This window comes from Camellia sinensis, chromosome 1, assembly GCF_055761805.1.
Source record: "Camellia sinensis isolate YWXY chromosome 1, ASM5576180v1, whole genome shotgun sequence".
Classification (NCBI taxonomy): Eukaryota; Viridiplantae; Streptophyta; class Magnoliopsida; order Ericales; family Theaceae; genus Camellia; species Camellia sinensis.
Window position 1 is genome coordinate 26177031 of NC_138961.1, and position 19828 is coordinate 26196858.

General features: G+C 34.6%; 2 protein-coding genes across 5 annotated transcripts; one reads left to right on the plus strand and one right to left on the minus strand.

Annotated features, from left to right (window-relative positions):
• Positions 1 to 8301: 8301 nt before the first annotated feature.
• LOC114323291 (dirigent protein 9) lies at positions 8302 to 9582 on the plus strand. Its single transcript, XM_028270860.2, has one exon. The coding sequence runs from the start codon at positions 8302 to 8304 to the stop codon at positions 9445 to 9447; it is 1146 nt and encodes a 381-aa protein (XP_028126661.2). The 3' UTR covers positions 9448 to 9582.
• Positions 9583 to 9615: 33 nt separating this feature from the next.
• Positions 9616 to 14931, minus strand: LOC114323289 (uncharacterized). 4 transcript variants are annotated; one of them, XM_028270858.2, is made up of 4 exons: positions 14424 to 14931; positions 11978 to 13491; positions 10511 to 10697; positions 9616 to 10425 (listed from the first exon to the last, which is right to left on the minus strand). In XM_028270858.2, the coding sequence occupies exons 2-4, from the start codon at positions 13433 to 13435 to the stop codon at positions 9782 to 9784; spliced, it is 2289 nt and encodes a 762-aa protein (XP_028126659.2). In that variant the 5' UTR covers positions 13436 to 13491; positions 14424 to 14931; the 3' UTR covers positions 9616 to 9781. The 4 variants fall into 4 exon arrangements, with proteins under 4 accessions (XP_028126659.2, XP_028126658.2, XP_028126660.2 ...); XM_028270857.2 differs by having other exon boundaries at positions 14380 to 14922; XM_028270859.2 differs by having other exon boundaries at positions 14384 to 14916.
• Between the last annotated feature and the right edge of the window lie 4897 nt (positions 14932 to 19828).

Below are 19828 nucleotides of genomic sequence, written 5' to 3' on the forward strand. Positions count from 1 at the left end.
CGGTGGGGGCGATTTATCCTCCAGTTCCTCCAGTCAAGACCACCTTCATAGAGAAGACATTGGTTTTCCAGTCGGGGATACAGGGCTGGGAGTTCAGTGAGGACCTCTTTGAATATGGGCCCGAGCACATAGTCTGACTGCACATGGCGACGAGGGACAAAGATACGTCCATCGATAGCGTTTTTCTCCCCAGCTTTGTACTTTTCGCATTCTGCATCAATAATCCTCTTCAGGGCCACAGATGGGTTCATACGCACTGCGACTGATACTGAAGGAGAAGCCATTGACGGTATGTTTTTCTTGATAATGAAACCACGAAAGGAAGTAGAGAGAAACCGACAATCGGTAATAAGAGGGGTTTGTGCGATTAGAAGAGCAAGTGTTTTCAGAACACGAAACAAAAGGGTTTTTAAAGCCCTCATATTTGAAAATATATTACATGAGCTGTTAAGTATTAAAAGTACGAATACAAAAACTTCCTTCAACATTGATGCTTTTGGAGGGAAAACAAAGCCTAGTTGTTAAGGCTAGCTTCGAAGTAAGATATTTTGCTTCGAAGCCAAGTCAAACGGCTTCGAAACAGAGAAGCCAGCTTCGAAGTGGGTTGCCCTACCCAAAATATAAAAATACTCGAGTATTTATTTCACTTACAAGAGGTTAAAGACCTGTTTTTAGGTTTTTAAACAAAGGTAATGTCCTTCGAAGCAAAACTTGAGATTCTTCAAGGATGGGATTTGGTGTTCGAAACATCAAAAGCAATAATGACAATGACTAGATATTGACTATGGTCAAAACAGGCTTTAAGTGTAAGATTGCTAGATTCGAAGCACTGTTTCCAATTGAAAATCAGCCAAAACTTTATTCCACAAATTGGAAAGGTTTACAATTGGCTCATTTAGTGTTTCATTTAAAACAATTAAGTCCATATTCAAAGGATGAAGTTGTTCGAGGTTCGAAGCTCTGAGTTGACTTTTAAAACACAAGTAAAAATACGAAAGACAGGGTCAAACAAAGACAAATGAAGAAGAATTTTGTTTATATTAAGATCAGAGCGATTACATCAGCTGACCCTATCTCGGTATGAACTCGAGCTCATAAAAATAAGGAATGGAATAAATAACAAGATCATGAAATTTAGTCCAACAATGATCAATGAACTTTTGTTCTTTCCTTATTCTATATTCTAAATTTTCTAGCATTGGCTGCATAAGTTGATGTGCTCTCACTTCATAGTAGAGCTCTTCAGCCTTTATTTCGAAAGCCACCTCTCTTAATCCTTGTTCCAATTCATCAATGTCTAAGTCATCCCAATACGCAGAATCTTTATTCTTGAAATCATTGAATTCTTCAATAAAGTTCTCTGCTTCGTACTGAGCATGAATTCGAAGAGACGAAAGTTGGTCTAAAGATTGTGTAGTAGCCACAGAATTTCGATGTCAGTTAAGAAGCAATGGAAGTTGGTCCAGAAACATATGAAGTTCTGCCTGAGCAAGGGGATTAAGGACATGGCCCCTAGTCAGAATATCACAAGCCCATCGAAGGTTCTTGAGAGGGACTTCGTCCTCGAGTACATTAAAAGGCAAGTGAGAGAAGGCTGCAAGCAGAAGCTGAGCCTGTTTCCGCTCAGCTGGGGTAGGAGGAGATAGAGGTTTATAAGGTGGAAAAACATTCTCCATGGATAGGGCAATCTTCAGTTTCTCTGTCCAGGAAAGAATTGGTGGGGGAGAAGGTATGCATACTTCAATTTCGGGAGACAAAGAAGAAGGTGTGGACACTTCTATTTTTGGGGATGATACGGGAGCAGAAGGAACAAAGGCATTAATATAATCAAGCCAGTCAGAAGAACAGATCTTCGCCTTCTAAGCTAAGAATGATGGGTTATACCCTTGTGCTTCTTCTGGGCGAGGGGCAGTGTGCACTATCTTTGTAGGCATGGAAGATGTATACCATGCTACAAGAAGATTCTCCTCCAGACTACGCCGATGGTCAATGAGCACATAGGGATAAACAACTGAACTTCGAGTATAGGAAGGAAACTCTAAAGGGTTAGTGAACTCAACAAAATGGTGGTTGATTCGCTCCTTCAAATCATAAGTCTCAGGTACTGACCAGCTTGTCCAGTCAGAACCCCCAGAAGAGGAAGAAGTTGTAGCTTTATCCCATACAGAAATTTGCGAAGAGTTGCTCAAATCCATATTTGCAATTTTTCGAATCAAAGGTTTGAGAGCAGATTGTTCGAACTGTAAAGGTAGGTCAGAGGGGAAAATTCTTATGTCTACGTTTGTAGCCTTCTGAATCGAAGGGTTAAGTGCAATGTGTTCGTAATCCAAAGGTCGGTAATTTGCAAAGGCGTCCATGACCTGAATATAGGAAGGTGGGTAAAGGTGGCCAATAAATGCATGCTTTCGATGAGAAATAGCATCGACACATGACTCTTCGTATGCTTCATCGCTGGAGAAAAGAATTAATTTGGCCATTGAAATGTATCAGTTTGTTCAAATAATAAGACAGTGAAAGTACTTAAAGGATTAAGACGAGAGTATTAATACAGATGGTGAGTGACAGTTGCATTTCTGGGAAGATGCAAAACCCATGCACGTTCTAAGACGTGGGAAAAGGGACCCTGATCCACTAATATCACCAAGTCTTGGGTATATTAGTGCGAGGGGTAATGTTGGCTACACATTTTGTACTAGCCAATGACATTTCGACGCGTGGCAAAGTAAGGGTAATATGGGGAGACTAGGCAGGTCTTCGATCCTGATCATACACGTGGCAGTTAATATTAGTTGTTATAAGATCTGAGTAGTAGCGGATCAACAAAGAGATATACGGTGACGTGGCTTCAACGGTTGCTCACATTCAAATTCAAATATAAGGGGGAAGCCTAACTGCAAGTGAAGGCGTAGTGGAACTACTTATAAGGTAGCATGATCAGCGATTACGGAGGAGTAGTTCGACGGTTTGAAGTACAATTCGATGGTTATTTTCGGAGAGTATAAATAGCAGGAAGGACTTCAGAGAAGGAAGGAAGAAAAAGAAGATCTAAAGAATTACTTTACATATTCCAGTGTTATTTCTTGTCCTTTATATTTCTGTACTTTAAGTTCCTGCGCTGCACTTCATTTGTAGGAGTAGTTTTCGAACATATTGCCGCTGTAATTCTCTACGGAACTAAGATCATTGTAAGTTTTTTATACTAATGAAATGCTTCAGTTTCTTTAACTGTTCTTATGCTCAAGTTCTCTGAAGTCAAATTACCAGTAAGCCACCAGTAAAAGTCCTCTTCATTGAGGCCAAAAGAACCATAATACAATCGTCTGAATAATTGTTTGGCGATTATAATTCTGTAAGGACTGATTGATCCTTGCTGGCACGCTCATAATTACAAAAGTAACCTTCGAAAGCCAAAAAGCCAACAGCATCATAACAATATAGGCATTGATCATTGCTTACACCTTTCAGTTGATAGCATTTTTTCCCCCCTTCTCTGTTCTTTTTTTTTTTTTTAAATTTTTATATAACAAAATATCATGTGTTAATGACTCAACTACACAGCACTTGTCGTGAGGGATTAATTTGTTTACAGTGATTTTTTTTAGTACTAATTTAAGTAGTCTATTGTTAATTGTTGGTAATTACTTTTGTTCGCGTCTCTTGTTGTATATTGCACTTGAAGATACTTTGATGTTTTTATTTTTTATTTTTATTTATTTGTGATTAACTTCTAACTTACCAGATCACATGGTTGGCTAATAACTTTAATAAAAATGAAATGAACCTAGGAGGTATTTTGGTTGCCTGGACATGAAGCTCCAATATTGCAATTGACTAAACATTGAATTCCATTGTCCACATCAATTAATGTTTATTCTGGACCTGTTTGCGGATTCCAATTCCATTTTCTGGTGTCACAAAATAACAGAATCCAATTACTACTAGTTATTGAATCTTTTTCTCTATCTTGTGAACTTCATCATGTGGATTCTGCAGAATAGGTACAAAAGATGAAAAGTTTGGCTTTGAGAGTGAAACTTTAAGGCCTATGAAGTACAAACAAATAGCAGAGTTGCTCAATGGTATTGCTGAGAGATTTGACTGGGATAAAATAATGGAGGGTGACAACATTATTGGACTCAAACAGGTAGACACTCTTCTATCTTGTTTTTCCAATAAAAAATAAAAAATTCTTATCTAAATACTTGGAAAGTTTTTAACTGTTTTCTGGTTCATGTATTACTTCTTTATGGATGATGATGCTCTATTTTTTTGGTTCAAAAGCAATAAAAAAAATTTCATTCTTGTTCTTTCTGAATTTTTTTTCATAAAAGTAACATGCAGCAAGTTTTACCATTTGCTTTTGGTGTATTTCTGGAGGGCAACTTCAGAGACTTCACATTACTATCATGCAGGCAAAGCAAAGCATATCATTGGAACCAGGAGGCCAATTTGAGCTTAGTGGTGCACCTCTTGAAACTTTACATCAAACTTGTGCTGAGGTTAATTCACATCTTTATCAGGTTTGTCTGAAACTATAACATTAGCATATAGATGAAGACATGTGGTTGATATGTAATATGCTAGGAATTCTTCAGTTATGATTTATGAGAAAATGAATGCATGTGATTCTCAAACCATATATCATGGCATTTAGTTTTTATGTGGTTCTGACGAAGGTGGGATTTGATCTCAAGTCTATGTTATGATGACCAAGAACTATTAGCTATGCTAGATGATATCATGAATCACACATGATGATATGGAAGGCCAAGCAAATCATATTTGAGGATCGCATGTGAGTGGAAGGAAGTTGAAGAAAGAACACATGCTTGATGACATGTATTAAACCATAGGTTGTGGGGGGAATTTTAGGAAGATGTACTCATTATATATAAGCAAAATGTGATGAATTGTCCGAGCTTGGTGGCTTGGACCAGGTTTATGGTATCCTCCAAATCAGAGCTAGTTGTTTGTGCTGCAGATTAGTTTCCTACCCCACTACCACCAGTTGAGCATGGCTTATGACCTGTAGTACATATGGCTGCAAAGACTTAACTCATTGGTACAATTGATTACTTTGTCATAGATTTTAAATCAGTTAGGACTAAAAAGGAATTTAGATACCTGTCAGCATGCACAGCCCAGATTTAAGCCTAACCCATCAAGGTTCCTGTTCCAGTTTTGTTTGACTCCTTCAGCTTACCTGTTTTTGGGGTTGCAAACAAGTCGAATCAAGTTTTGGGGTGTTCAAGTTTGGCTCATTGAAATTAGTCGAGCTCGAACTTGAGTTGAGCTCAAAAAATTGAGCCCAAGCTCAGCTTGCCTAGTGCTTGAAAAACTTGAGCTCAACTCAAATCAACTCAATTACATATGCGATTAGAGTTTGAGCTTGAAAAGAAAAATCAAACCTAAATTAATTTGCACATTAAGGGAGAAAAAAAGAAAAGAAAATGAGATTGGATTATGAGAAAAACATTAAAACAATGTTCATATTATTATTAAGTTTCATGGATCAAATATGTATATTTGCAAAAACGCCAAACATCAACAACAGAATTATCCACACACACACACAAAAAAAAAAAAAAAAAAAAAGAAAAGGAGAAAAACCAACATGGTGTTACATCGAATATGAATACAAGATCAACTATCTGTGTACTGACACAGTATTTTGGCTTAGGGAAGATATGAGATTATGAGGACTTACATGCCCAAAGTTGGCACTCTTGGACTTGACATGATGTTTCGGACATGCACTGTTCAGTTGTGAGAAACTTTGCATTTTTGGTGTTCCAGTCATCTCAAATCAGGACTCCTGAAGTCACTAAGCATTTTTTTTCCTTAAAATCTGGAAGTTGTGTTCTGAATGGGAAATGTTGGATACATTTCTGGCTTTTATAGGTCAATTTGGACTTCAGCACTCAAGTGGACATAATCAGGAAATTTTGCGCTGGTCTTCCTTTGCAGCCTATATGAAAACTTGTTCTTTGTTTTTCTTACTGGAGTTTCTTTGGTTCTCTGGAATCTGATGAACATAGTAATTGAAACAGATTGCCACAGCCTTGTTTATAAAGTTTGGTTGTAGTGATGGATTAGTACACATCATTGGTACAATGTTATTCCTACAATCTTTTGGCATCTTCTGTTATCCGTATTGCTTATCATCAATGATCACCTCAACTCTTTGAAGTTTTGGATTGTTATATGCATTTCTACTAAATTGGTTTATAAAATAAAATTATTTGTATATGACTTTAGATGTAATTGATAATATGTTAATGTTTTCCTTATTTATTTTCTTTGCAGATTGATTTTTGGTGACATTTAGAAGCATACTTGCAAATCAAGATCAAGTGTTGAATTTTATTTTATTTTTATTTTTTTTCTGAACTGATACTTAGCTCTAGTTGCAAATTAACATCGAGTGTTGATTTGGAGGGAAAGTTGGTTTAGAATTGCGAAAATAGCATGTGACAATTGGAGTGCCATTGTAATAATTTGGCAATTTACTACTATTCATTGTCAAATTATAGCAATGGCAATGCTATTTTAGTAAATGCCATTGGAGATGCTCTTAGTTCATTTTGGGATTTGTTATGATGGTTTTTTTGTTATACTTAATGGATTATTATTAAATTTGTTTGATGGATATATTTTGATTTATAATATAAATTGTTTGGTGGATTTTTTTTTGTGGAGTGGTGTATAATAGCTAGTTGATTTCTTAGTTCATTTCAAAGGCTATTTGGACATGAACAGGAATATTTGTAAAATAATAATTTAAATTGAAATATAAAATATAAAACAAGTTTAGTGACGAATTTTTTAGTCATTTGTACTTGTTATTATGACAAAGTGATTATTCGTCGCTAATAAATATTTTTTGTGACAAAATTTATTGTAACATATATATGAAAGTTTTCATTGATTTTGTTGTTTGATGGCTAAAAATTTTGTCACATATACATATTTTGGCCACGAAATATATTTTGTCACCCATGTTTGATTTTTGGAGACAAAAAATTTCGTCAATTTTACATCTTATTGTGACGAAATTATTTTTTCATCAATGATCGACATATGTGACAAATTTATTCAACTAAAATTATAAATATGGGATTGAATAATTATTTAGTGACGAAAATGAGGATTTTTGGGAACAATATTATTTTATTAGTGACAAAAAATTTGAACACTAAAGTAATTTCATTGGTGACGAAATTATTTTTCCTCACGGCAATTTTTAGTGATAAACATTCAATCACGAAATCGGTGAAAAAAATATTTCCTCACAAATATCTATAGTGATGAAATTAACTCTTTGGAGACCAAACAAAAAATTGTCATTCAAGACGCAACTTGTTTGATTTGGTTTTCAAAAACTTATTTTAATTTTTTTTTCTAAAATATTAATTAGGTGAAAGAAATAAAAAATGCTTATCATTTTTATACAATTTTATTTTTTGGGAGTCCATAAATAATTTTTAAAATTTAACAAAAAAATTGATTTCATTTTTATCAAATTACTTTTTTTTTTTAATTTTTAAAATTGAAACTTTTTTTTTTTTTTTTTCTGAAAAACAAACTAAAGCACCTTGATCATGTACACCATTATTTTTCGCTGTTACAATTCCCGACTACAATTCTTTGTTCTTTTTTATTTAAAAAAAAAAAAAAAAAAACTGCTTCCTCGTTTTTATAATAAAAAAATTTTAAATCTATCAATCATATATGCACCAATTTGTAGTCAAATTATATTAAACATATTTAATATAATTATGAAGGTGAAGCAGAGAAGTTGCTGATAGAGATGACTGAGGTGTGTGTGTGATAATGGACAATGAGAGAGAGTTCCTGAGATAATTTCTTTTCCTTCTTCAATTCCTAAATCAAACATTTCCCAAATTTCCTAATCCTTAGCATTTCATACTTCAAGTGATAATCTAGTTAATTTTTTGTTAACTAATTATTAAGATGAATTTAAACCTCCATATTATAAGGAATTTTCAGGCAGAACTCAACAGAACCATATTGAAACCTTTTGCAGAGTGTGTTCGGTTTTCCAACTAAACATGCCAAATAAAATAAGGGTACTACATACCTACTCCATCTTATCAGCTCCATTTCTTTTTATTTTATTTTTTTTTCTGGGCATTCTTTGCTACCAGCTCCACTTCTTATTAGAGACTCCTCAAAGCTATACAAAACTATATATACTAGTTTAGATAGCTCTGTTCCCCAACACAAGAAGCAAAGCATCCCTCTCAAATCTGACCTTCTCTCCTCTCTTCACATTCCAAAATGGCCAACCCTATTTCTCTCTCCTCCAAAACAATGAAGGTCACCTTCTATCTCTTCTTGTTACTAGTCACCACCATCGGATGTGCCAGCTCAGCTCGGATCCTTGATGAAGTGGACCCACAATTCCCAATCTCAGCCGACGCACCTGTAGAAGTTCCTGACGTGGCACCCGTAGAAGGCCCTGCCACCATATTACCAAGTGGCCAAATCCCGGCCACTCCCACCGGTGCCACACCTGTTGTTGGCGTGGCACCTTTAGCTGGACCCACCACAACCCTACCAAATGGACCCATCCCAGTGGTTGCCCCTATTGCCATTTCAGCCCCTGATGCCGATGTGCCCAATACCGTGACACCACCCGTTGCTGACGTGGCACCACCAGTAGCTACTCCTGCCGTCACATCACCAAGTGGGCCTACCTCAGCAGCTTCCGCCGGTGCTGCGGTGGCCCCACAAAACCCTCCATTGTCCTTCTTCATGCATGACATCTTGGGAGGGACCCACCCTTCGGGCAGGGTGGTGACGGGGATTGTGGCCAACTCCGACGTCAACAACCTTCCTTTCTCCAAACCCAATAGTCAGGTCTTCCCGATCAATGGCGGCGTTCCACTTAACAGTGTCACCGGTGTCATCAACAACAACAATGCCCCATTACTTGTAGGCCTCAATGGCTCACCAAGCTCCACCGTCATACAAAACAGTGGCAACAACAACAATGTCAATGGCGGCAACAACTTGCCCTTTGTCTCAGCTGGCCAGCTTCCGGCTGGCGTAACCCTTCAACAGCTCATGTTCGGCTCCATAACCGTTGTTGACAACGAGTTAACCGAAGGGCACGAGCTTGGATCTGCTGTGCTAGGCAAGGCACAAGGTTTTTACTTGGCATGCTCATTGGATGGTACTAGCCACACGCTTGTGTTGACAGCATTGTTCCACGGTGTTGATCATGACATGGACAACACAATTAGTTTCTTTGGGATCCACCGTACTGGTTCACCATTGTCTGAGATCGCAGTCATTGGTGGCACGGGAGAGTATGAGAATGCTAAAGGGTATGCCACTATTGAGACTCTTCACCAGCAAGATCAGCACACAACCGATGGCGTAGAAACAATCACCCAGTTCAATGTTTACCTCACCCTCTAGGGTTTTACTCTTTGTGGAACTTGATTTGCTATCTCTTTGTATTTTGGATTGAAGTTGAATGTTATCTGATGTGTCTTTCGTGTGTATCTGTGTGATTGAATGAATCGAATTACAGCATTCATTGATCTTTCAGCATAACCTGCACTTTGAAAAAACAATTTCAGTCTATAAACCAATATCCCAATCCATTTTTATTTCACAAAAAATCAGTCTTTATCTTTACATTTCCTTTTCAACCCTACCAAAACTGTAGCTATGCATACATTGAATACATATTGCCAAAACCATTACCCTATTAACATCACATAATCTCCAAGAACCAAAAACACCTTGACTAAAAACTCTCAATGCTCACTAACTCTGCTACTAACTCATCAAACAAAAATCTCTCTATTTCACAAACAATTAAATCAATATCATCCCGCACATTAAACCACCTAATTTCCGTTCCCAGCGCCTTTTCTGACAAGTCCTTGCTCACTTCCTTTTCTTGACTAACCAGAAACATCCACAGCTCTTCCTCGATCACCTCACGGCTCTGTGAGAGGTTAAACATTTTTCTCAGCGGTTTTGTCCATGTCAGGACATCTCTGCACGGTTGCAAAATCTCCTTCAACCCTAGGTTTGTACGGTCAAACAGAAGTCTCCTTTCCGCCTTCTCCCAATATGTTTGTTCACCGTATTTCTTTTCTAGCGTCTCAAACACCGACAAGTTTACTGGGCAATCTTGAGAGTGCCATGTTTCGAAGTCCAATTGTGGGTTACCACTGTAAAAGCCTGCCTCGTCCAAAACATCAACTACGTAAGAGAAATCCCTACTCTCTTGAGCTCCGAACAACCCCTGTAATTTTCTGTTTTCTTCCGAAAGATCAACAGATCCATCACCACTGTCTTCATCACTAGACACCACCATTCCGAGTCCTTCTGAATTAGTTTCTTCCGCCTCTGACTTCAAAAGTTGAAGTTGCATCCGTAAACCTGTACAAGTCATGATATTAGAAAACTTAAAATCAATCAGAAATAAAACAAAAATGGTGGAGAAAAATGTTTTTAATTCACAAACCACGGAGGTCAGCACCAATGTCTTGAAAGCAATTGGAGGCAGATAAATTTTCTTCACCGAAAGGTGGTTCCAGAACTGAATTTGGACTATCAGAGTAACCTTCCCCAAAGCTCACGGGAAATTCTGAGTCAACTCTGGGGCAGCTTGAGGGAACCCATGATTCTTCAAGGGATCTAACTGATGAATCCTGTAGTTCAAAAACAGAGTTAAAATCTAACCAATCACACAATGTGCCACAAGAAATAAAATGTAGTGACAAAATTTATAATATGTATATCACAAGACACAAAAGAGCAACGGCACAATATCAAAAGTGAAAGAAAATAATTTCAATACAAAATTTAAGCTCGAAATAAGCTGAATGCAAGGATTGCAATCTAGAAGACACTAATTATTGATTGGAGATCTTTCACTGAGAAACATGTCAAATATGGATTCACTTTGAACTTCATTCAGAAAAAAAGAAAAAGAAAAAAAAGAAGGCAGATTGTTTGGTTCCCATTAGGATCTTCAACACTAAATTCTTACACCAACCAGAGAATAAAAGACAAAAAAAATTCTTATATGCACAATTTTACAGCTAAACACACTGGAAGTAGAAAACAGATTATAACAGGCAAGCAGGAAAATGGACCAAAATGCTGATAACAGCTTGAAAAACAAAGGACCGTGCTAACTTGTTCAGATAAGCCAAGCAAGGAACATTCTCTATGGCTTTAACTAGAACAAGATTGACAATATTGCAGTACACATTAAGACTAGCAATTCCAATTTTACAATCAGCACATTTCTTTTCCAACATGGACGTTTGTGATGCATACCCAAAAAAAAATACACAAGGGAAGAATCACAAATATTAAATTGAAACCAAGAGGGATAGGTTGTTTGCAAGCCAAATAAGAAAAAAGAAAATCAAAGACTCTAGCACACTTAGGAACACATATAAGATATAACTATGTCAGGTGTTCAGCACAGCATGATTGATTCACATCTTCCAAGTTTTTGATAATAAACAGAGTCTGCATTTTACAAATAACATTCAATTAATCTTGTCATAGTAGTTAAAAGGACAAGTAATTTAAATTTCATGCCCAAAACCTAAAAAGAGCAACCAAGTGATAAATAAGTCTAAGTGCCTACGTTGTAGAATGACACAAAACTATATGATGCAACATGTACACATAAAAATTTTAAAAAATTATTAAAAAAAGAAAAGAAAAAAAAGAAAGATACAACTAAATGAGTACAGGATAAGTAACAAATAACACACTCATGGGCATGCACATGTAGGCTATGATATAGGTTCTTTCAGGTAGTTAAAATATATAATAGAAAACCATTATATGTAAAAATGTTATCACTGAAATACAAACAAAAACAATTGCATTGCATTTCTCATAGAATCATTTACATATGCTAGCAAAAGGTTAGTCTAAAACACTAAAATCCTTGAAAGAAAAGCCAAACCTGTCCAACAGAAGAATCCAAGCCATGAGAGGAATGTTTCAAGAACAAAATACAGGCCGCTGGTTCAGATTGCTGCTCCTCGGCAGTTCCAGATGACATTCCCACGTTCTCAGTTTCTGCAACTGCCACTACTTCTGAATCCAGACTCGAGTAAGTAACAGTACCAATTGGTGAGTGAGCAAATACATATTTCTCTTCAGATTTTCCAGAAAGATCATTCTCGCCACAACTGTTTTTCAGCTCATCCTGAATTGCCATGGTTCCTTGTACTTGATCATATTCTAAATCCAAACAAAGAACACTCTCATTGCTAAATCTTGAGACTCCGACTTCTGAACTGTCATCATGGACAGCCTCATTTCTGATCCTAGATTTAGGAATTTCAATGGTGATACAAGCAGCAGGAAGAGATTCCGATCTAGTTAAGCTTTTGGCACACTCCTCCTTCCAACCATCCCTGCTGCTAATACTGAAAGGACTTCCCAAGTCTGAATCTCCATCATTCAGAACCAACTGATTGTTCAATCCACATGCATCAAGCTTGTAGTTTAAATCTATGGGCTTGGTTTCTTTGTCAGGCATAGAAAGCATTTCACCGAGGGTGGTGCCCCTACTAGCCACTCCAACTTCTTGAAGACTTCTGGTCATTTTCCACCTTTCCAAGAGTTGCTGCTTGGCTTGTTTGGCAAAAGATAACCTATTCAAAGGAGGATGAGTGGTTTGGCATCGCTTCTTCCAATCAAATAACTTTGGGCAAGGCGGCATCGTTATCTTAGATTCATTTGTGGAGGTCTCATTACCTCTCAATTCGGCCAAGTTTTTCCTTTGTACTACTCGATTATGTAATTCGATGTTTTTAAGTTTAGAAAACTCCACAGATTTTCTATCACTTTGCTGAGAAACTTCCTCACAAATAGGTGAAAATGAAGGCCTTGAAGCATTCTGTGCCTTTCCAATATTTGGTTTTAGAACAACAATTCTTGAAGGGGAAAGACGTGTCTCATCCTTTAACAACTGACGGGTATAATCAACACCAAAGTCAACACAGGAATCTGTAACAAAACCATTCTCAAGTTTTTGAATCGATCTCAAAATATTCCGCCGTGCTGTTTTCCTTTCTGATTTCCTGGGAATTTCACTTTTCCCACTATAAGGAGAACTAGAAGACTTCAAGACTGTTTCATGACCCGACTGGGAATGTTGTTGGGCAAATTGCAGATCATGGTGATGATTGGTGAATTCCAAGACATTGCTAAATTCTTTCCCTTTTTCATAATTGACCTTAAATGAATGTCTTTCATGGTATGATCGCTTCTCTACTAAACCGATGGAAGCACTTTTCCGAAGATAACTTTCAGAAAGCACTCGATGAGGTTTGCAGACAGGTTGCTGGGGCCGCCATTCATCGAGACCCATCAATCTCGCGATAACACTCGGTGTACGTTGTTTGGATTCCATCTCTTTTGGCAGTTTCTCAACCTGATTTTGAAGGAAACCACTGAAACCCAAGCACTCTGCAAAAGACATGAAAATTCATTCAATGCAAGTAAATGTAATGTAATCAATATAGTTGGATAGTAAGCACGTCTCAGATAAACATTCAAAGCTGAACACTAAGCCAAAAACAACTTGCAAAGAAAATATACTCCAAAATTTTACTCTCTCCCAATTAAATGGAAAAGTGTCAATCAGTTTACATCATAATCGAAGGTAATAAAGAGACATAAAAAGAAAACAATGTAAAGTAAATGTTACATGTCTAGAACTCATAGACTCTATACAGATAATAATAGACCAAATTAATAGACATAAACAAGGTAGATACCTTTAACAGACACTATTTAAAGCTGAATTCAAAGACGATAAACAATCAACAAATTGCCTAAACCGAAAAGTCTGCTTTCTTAGTATGGGTGAAATGAAAAACTACGTAGGAATGCAGAAGCATCAATTCTGCCATTAATCAAGTGAATTATACAAAATAGACACATAAATATAATTATAATTTGCAATTAAATTCCCAATAGACACTAGACAACTCATGTGATTAGACACAAAACATAATAAATTTAGTCTCAATGAATCATCAATCATACTGTCGGAACAGATAAGAGTGTGACATAAAGTAGACCACATGGAACTGGCAATTATTAAAAACACAAATTCAAACAGTAAACAAACAACAATCATACATATAATAATAACAAGTAACAACCCTAAAGAAATCAATGCAAAAGAAAACACAATCATGCTATAACCCACTTCAACAAATTAACAATAAAAGCAATTACAAACATGCTTTGCCAAAGCACAAGCAAAACTCAAAAACCCAGAATCCAAACCCAATCATAATAACACCCAAACAGAACCCTAAAACCAATCACAGAACAAAAGCAACTGACCTACTTCAATTGCAAAAAACACAATTTGGTTTTTTAGAATCAACCTTGTTTATACAACTCCAAATCGATTTCCCCATCACATGTTAAGTGATCAAGATTGATTTCAATGATGGGTATTAAAGCAATGATCTCATGAATCGAGTATGGATTGAAATTGAAGCAAAAAAGGACAAGCACGCCCAAGAAAGTTAACAGAATCGGACAAAACTCGGAGAACCCGAAAATGGAGTCCGATTATGGTGATGTGTGGATCAGTGGATTGGATTTTATGTATGTGAAGTCAAAAGATGTCTATATATAGAGAGGTGTAACATTTTACGTTTACATCTACATCTACATCTACATCTACATCTACATATATGTCTTTTATAGGTAGCTTGAATTGATGAGAAAAACAAACTAATTTGCGGGTTCGAATCGAAGGTTTGCGTTTGCTGGGTTTGTTTGTGGGTTGACATTTGGGATTTGATTCGAATCATTGGACGCGCCGACTCACATTGATGACGACTCCGCGTATCTCGCGCCATCAATTCTAGATACTTCAACGAAACTTGATATTTCCACTCTGATAAATGCTATTGTGTCTGTTTGGCAGAACTTAAAAGCAGTTTATTTCAGTTTTTAGTTTAATTTAAGTTATTTTGATCTGTTTGGTTTAGCTTATAGCTTATAACTTATAGTTTTTTGAAAGTCAGAAATCAGCTTATTCTTTGAGTAGGGCAGAAGATGCTTTATTTATAAGTCAGAAATCAACTTATCTGAGTAGGGCAGGAGATGCTTTATTTATAAGTCAGAAATCAACTTATCTTCATAGTTATAAGCTATAAGCTGTTTAGGCATAAGTTATAAGTACTTTCCCACAGCTCTACCAAACAAGGCCATTATTTAAAACAAAAATATTAGAAATCTCAAAAATTTTACTAAAAATTCTATTAAATGTCCAACATAGGTGTGAGACCCATATGAAACCCACATTGTGTGGGTTCCATACTCATATAAGACATTTGTTGGAAATTTGGTAGAATTTTTAGAATCTCTAACATTACTCTATTTGTAATTGGGATAAAAAGTGTTTTAAAAAATAAATAACAATATATTAAGTAAATAATAAATTATTTTAGAAAATTACAACCAAAAAAAAAAATCAGAATTTGACTCTTGTAATAAAATAAATTTTTAATTTTGACAATTTAACCTCTAATTTTTTTATTTGTATTCAATTTAAACTATCAGCTCATTTATTTGATGAAAAAAATAAATTTTAGTCATTAAACTCAACGTAAAATAAAATGTCTAAAATACTTTTTTTTTATTGAATTTAATAATTAAAATATTTTTTTTTCTATTATAGTTAAAAGAAATAGACAGATGATTTAGATTGAAAATAAATTAAATATTTAAAGATATATATTATAATTTCCCCTAAATTTTGTGAAAAGAATTTTGCTTGAATGCAATAATAAATTTTTTAGAATCGAAACACGACTCACAACAATATCGATAATTAAATCATTTTTTTACAATTTAGATGTATTTGGTTTTTTAAAATGATTATCAAATTGAAATGAAATACAAAATGATGATTATCTTAAATTAGTAAATCGTGCTTATATTTTTAATATAAATTACCATATTTTTTACATAATTAAACATAAAACAGGTATTCTAACAAAGTTTACGTTTGAAAAAAAAAAAAAAAAAACTAATTTAACTTGGCTTTTAACTCTTTTGGTGAATGAAACTTGGCTAAATTCGTTCCCTTTGGAAAGAATTTTTGACTTTTTTTGATTTCGATGTGATGGTTGTATGAAGAAAAAAAAAATTAAAATAATTATAGTTTAGATATGATATTTTGTCTTATTAACTTAGTCAGTTTATTTTGTCTTTTTGTACTTATTTAGTCAATTTAGAGTTCGTTTGGCATAACATTTTGAGTTAAAATGGTCATATAAGACAAAATAGACTATTTTAACCAAATAGGACGAAATTTCACATCCAACCTATAATCATTTCATGACAAAAGTCAAAAAAATCAAAAAGCGTATCCTAAATGAGATTTTTTAACCTTAAATTAAAATAGTCAAAAAGTCAAGAAAACTAACTCACATCTCAAACGAACTCTTATTAATTCTTACCAACCGAGGTCTAAGTAACTATTTTATTACAATCTAATTTCAATTAATCAAACATTGCATTATTATTTTACATCCAACTTATAATCATTTTATTTTTTCTCTCATAAAAGTCAAAAAGTATATCCCAAACGAGATTTTTTAGCGCTTAAATAATTAAAAAGTTAAAAAGCTAACCCACATCCTAAACGAACTCTTAATTTTTACCAACCGAGGTCAAAGTGACTATTTTATTACAACCTAATTCCAATTAATCAAACATTGCATTATTAATTTATATACATTACTCAATAAAAAATCTTAAAAGTTTGATTGAAAATAGTTTTCAAAATATTCTCGGTGAAAGAAAAGGTGAATACATACTAAGGTCAAGTTTGGTAAGTTGTCAAAAAGTCAAAAAGTTACTCAAAAAATTAAAAAGTTATCACTATTTAGCAAAAGTCAAAAATTACGGCTGCACAACTCTCCATCCTAATTTTCTCATACACACTAATTTATACAATTTTTTAATACACATTTTTCCATAAAAAGTTAAAAAGTTAACCCAAAAAATCATATTTTTTTCCTCAACTTTTTTATCCAAAAAGTTAAAAAGTACACTTATTTAAGGCATTCCAAACAACCCCTAAATTGAGTTTGGTACAAATAATAATAATTCTTAATTTATCTCAATTCAAAAATTCAAAATTTAAATTGATTTATTTTCATTAAATCCTCCTAAATTGCATTGTTATAATCCGACCAACATCTGTGTTTTTGTTTTGTTTTTGCTTTTTTAAGCTTTTTCTTTTCTGTTTTTTTTTTCCTTTCTCAAGGAGGCAAAATATTGGAGGTAGAAAATATGAGAGTGGAAATATGGGGTTTTCGTTTCAAAGTTGTTCTAAAAACAAAAACAGTAATGACCACGCGCGGTAAAAACATGCGCACGTGATTCACATGGCCTAAACCTGGGCCTGCTTGAGGTCTTTCATTACTTTTGTGGGCTGGTCCTAGACTTTGAGGCCCATTTTGGTGTTCAAGTGATTAACATTTAATTACAATTCAAGACCCCAAGAAAAATTAATTCCAAGCTAGGGATTTTCTGTTTATTTATTATTATTTTTAATTTTAATATTTTTAAGTCTGTTTCGGGTTGTTTGGGGTGTCCTAAATAAGTGCACTTTTATCTTTTTGGACTAAAAAATTGAGGAAAAAAATATAGATGTTTGGGTTAACTTTTTGACTTTTTATGAAAAAATATGTATTAAAAAATTATATAAATTAGTGTATAGGGAAAAATTAGAATTGTGAATTGTGCAATCGTAATTTTTGATTTTTTATAAATAGTAATAATTTTTTAATTTTTTGACTTTTTGATAACTTACTAAACTTGACATTAGTTTAAATTATGAGAGTTAAGAAAATAAAAGTACCAGAGAGCATCTGGTCCAACTCATATTTTTAAGAGTTTGGAATTAATATTTAAGCTGACAATGTTCAGGTTGGGCTGACTTTTAGGTCCGTAAATAGGCCAAAATTGGTAATAGTATTTCATATATATATATATATATATATTTTAATCAATATTAAAAAATAACAAAAAACACACTTACAAAATATTTCAAGCGATTCTTTCATAAAACCAAACTGAAAGCAAATACATATATAAAATTTATTAGCGAAACAAAAATAAAAAAAAAAATTTAAATAAAAAACTACTCAAGACTAGTGTATTAAAAAAATCCTAGTTTCAGGGCAATCAGCCAACCAAATTAGGAAAAAAGGCTTATCAAATTATCCGACCTGATATATTTTTCCAACCCAATTTTAATTTTTGTTAAAAAAAATAAATTTGGAAGAACATTGATAACGTAATATAAAGTATAGAGGTACATAGGTCAAAACTATCAAGATTAAGATAGAGTAAGAAATTGTATCATTAAAATAGTTGCCTTTAAAGTCCTTTGTGAAACCCAAAAAAACCCAACCAAACTAGTCTGGCCTAAAGACCCACTGGGTTGGCATAAAATGGTTAACTATTGATTTTAAATTATGCCATGTAATTGACTTCCTTTTATTAATTCAATAAGTGAAAAATGATTCTATATCTCATTTATTTTAATTAAAAAATGTGACAAATTAGGTTTTGAAAGGTTAAAATAAAATGAAATCAAATAACAGAAACTAAAAGCAAACCCAATTTGACCTGACTCAACTCGATTATACCCTATCAAGTTTTCAACTTACAATATAATGAACAAAACTTGTTTCAACTTAACTAGGGGTGGCTAGTGGAAGAAAGCTAGAAGAGAGGAGTTTGAGTTTGTTGCAGTAGTTGCAGGGCTCCCAATTCAGCAACTAGGGGTGGCTAGTGCAATGGCTAGAGGTAGGGATGGTGTTTTGCCTTCCTCGGGAAGGTGGGGAATTTTTTGTGATGCGGCCACCAGTTTTGGCAATGGAAGGGTGCTGTTGCGGTTGTGCTCCGAGATGCAAATGGCAGAATGGTGGATGGTATTGCAAAGAAAGTCTAGGATATCCTCTGTTTTGCAAAGCAAAGCATTGGCAATCACATTTACGAATTCTCTTGACCTAGCTTTCGTGGAAATTTTTGGAGATAATCAGTCCATCATCATTTTTTGTACTTCTGACATAGTTCCTCCTTGGGATTGTATTGTTATTGTCAAAGATATTAGAGTTCTTGCTAGGCAATGAGGGCTATCTTTCTTTTGGTGCCCCAGAGTAGCTAATGGGGTTGCCCATTGGATAGCTCGGGTTTATTTAGACGAGGTTTCACCCTTAGATTGGGTGTCAAATCCTCCTTCGACTTGGAGTTATTTAATGAATTGGTTTCATGGTTACAAAAAAAAAAAAAAAAAAGAAAGAAGCAAACTTAACTACAAAGTCATTGCTTGTCTTTTTCTTTTTTCTTTTTTTATAAGATCTATGTTATATTTAATACAAGAATATATCAGTGGGCTTAAGATTGTAATATAATTTTAGGACCATATTTGAGATAAAACCTTAGGTTGGATTTGGGATAAATTGGATATTGGGTCGGAGCAAATTGTACTTGTGCAAGAGTTTTTTTTTGTGTTTTCTAACATGGACCCAACCTGAACCAGCTCAGCTTGGTCAATAGCCACTCTTATTTGGAGATTAAAATTTTTTAACAATATATCAGGTTAGATTAAATTAAACTTGTGTTGAGAGTCATCACTAAGGCCAAGTTTGGGGACTTCAAAAAAAGTCAAAAAGTCAAAAAGTTACTCAAAAAGTTAAAAAGTTAACACTATTCACCAAAAGTCAACAATTACGGCTGCACAACTCCCAATTCAAAT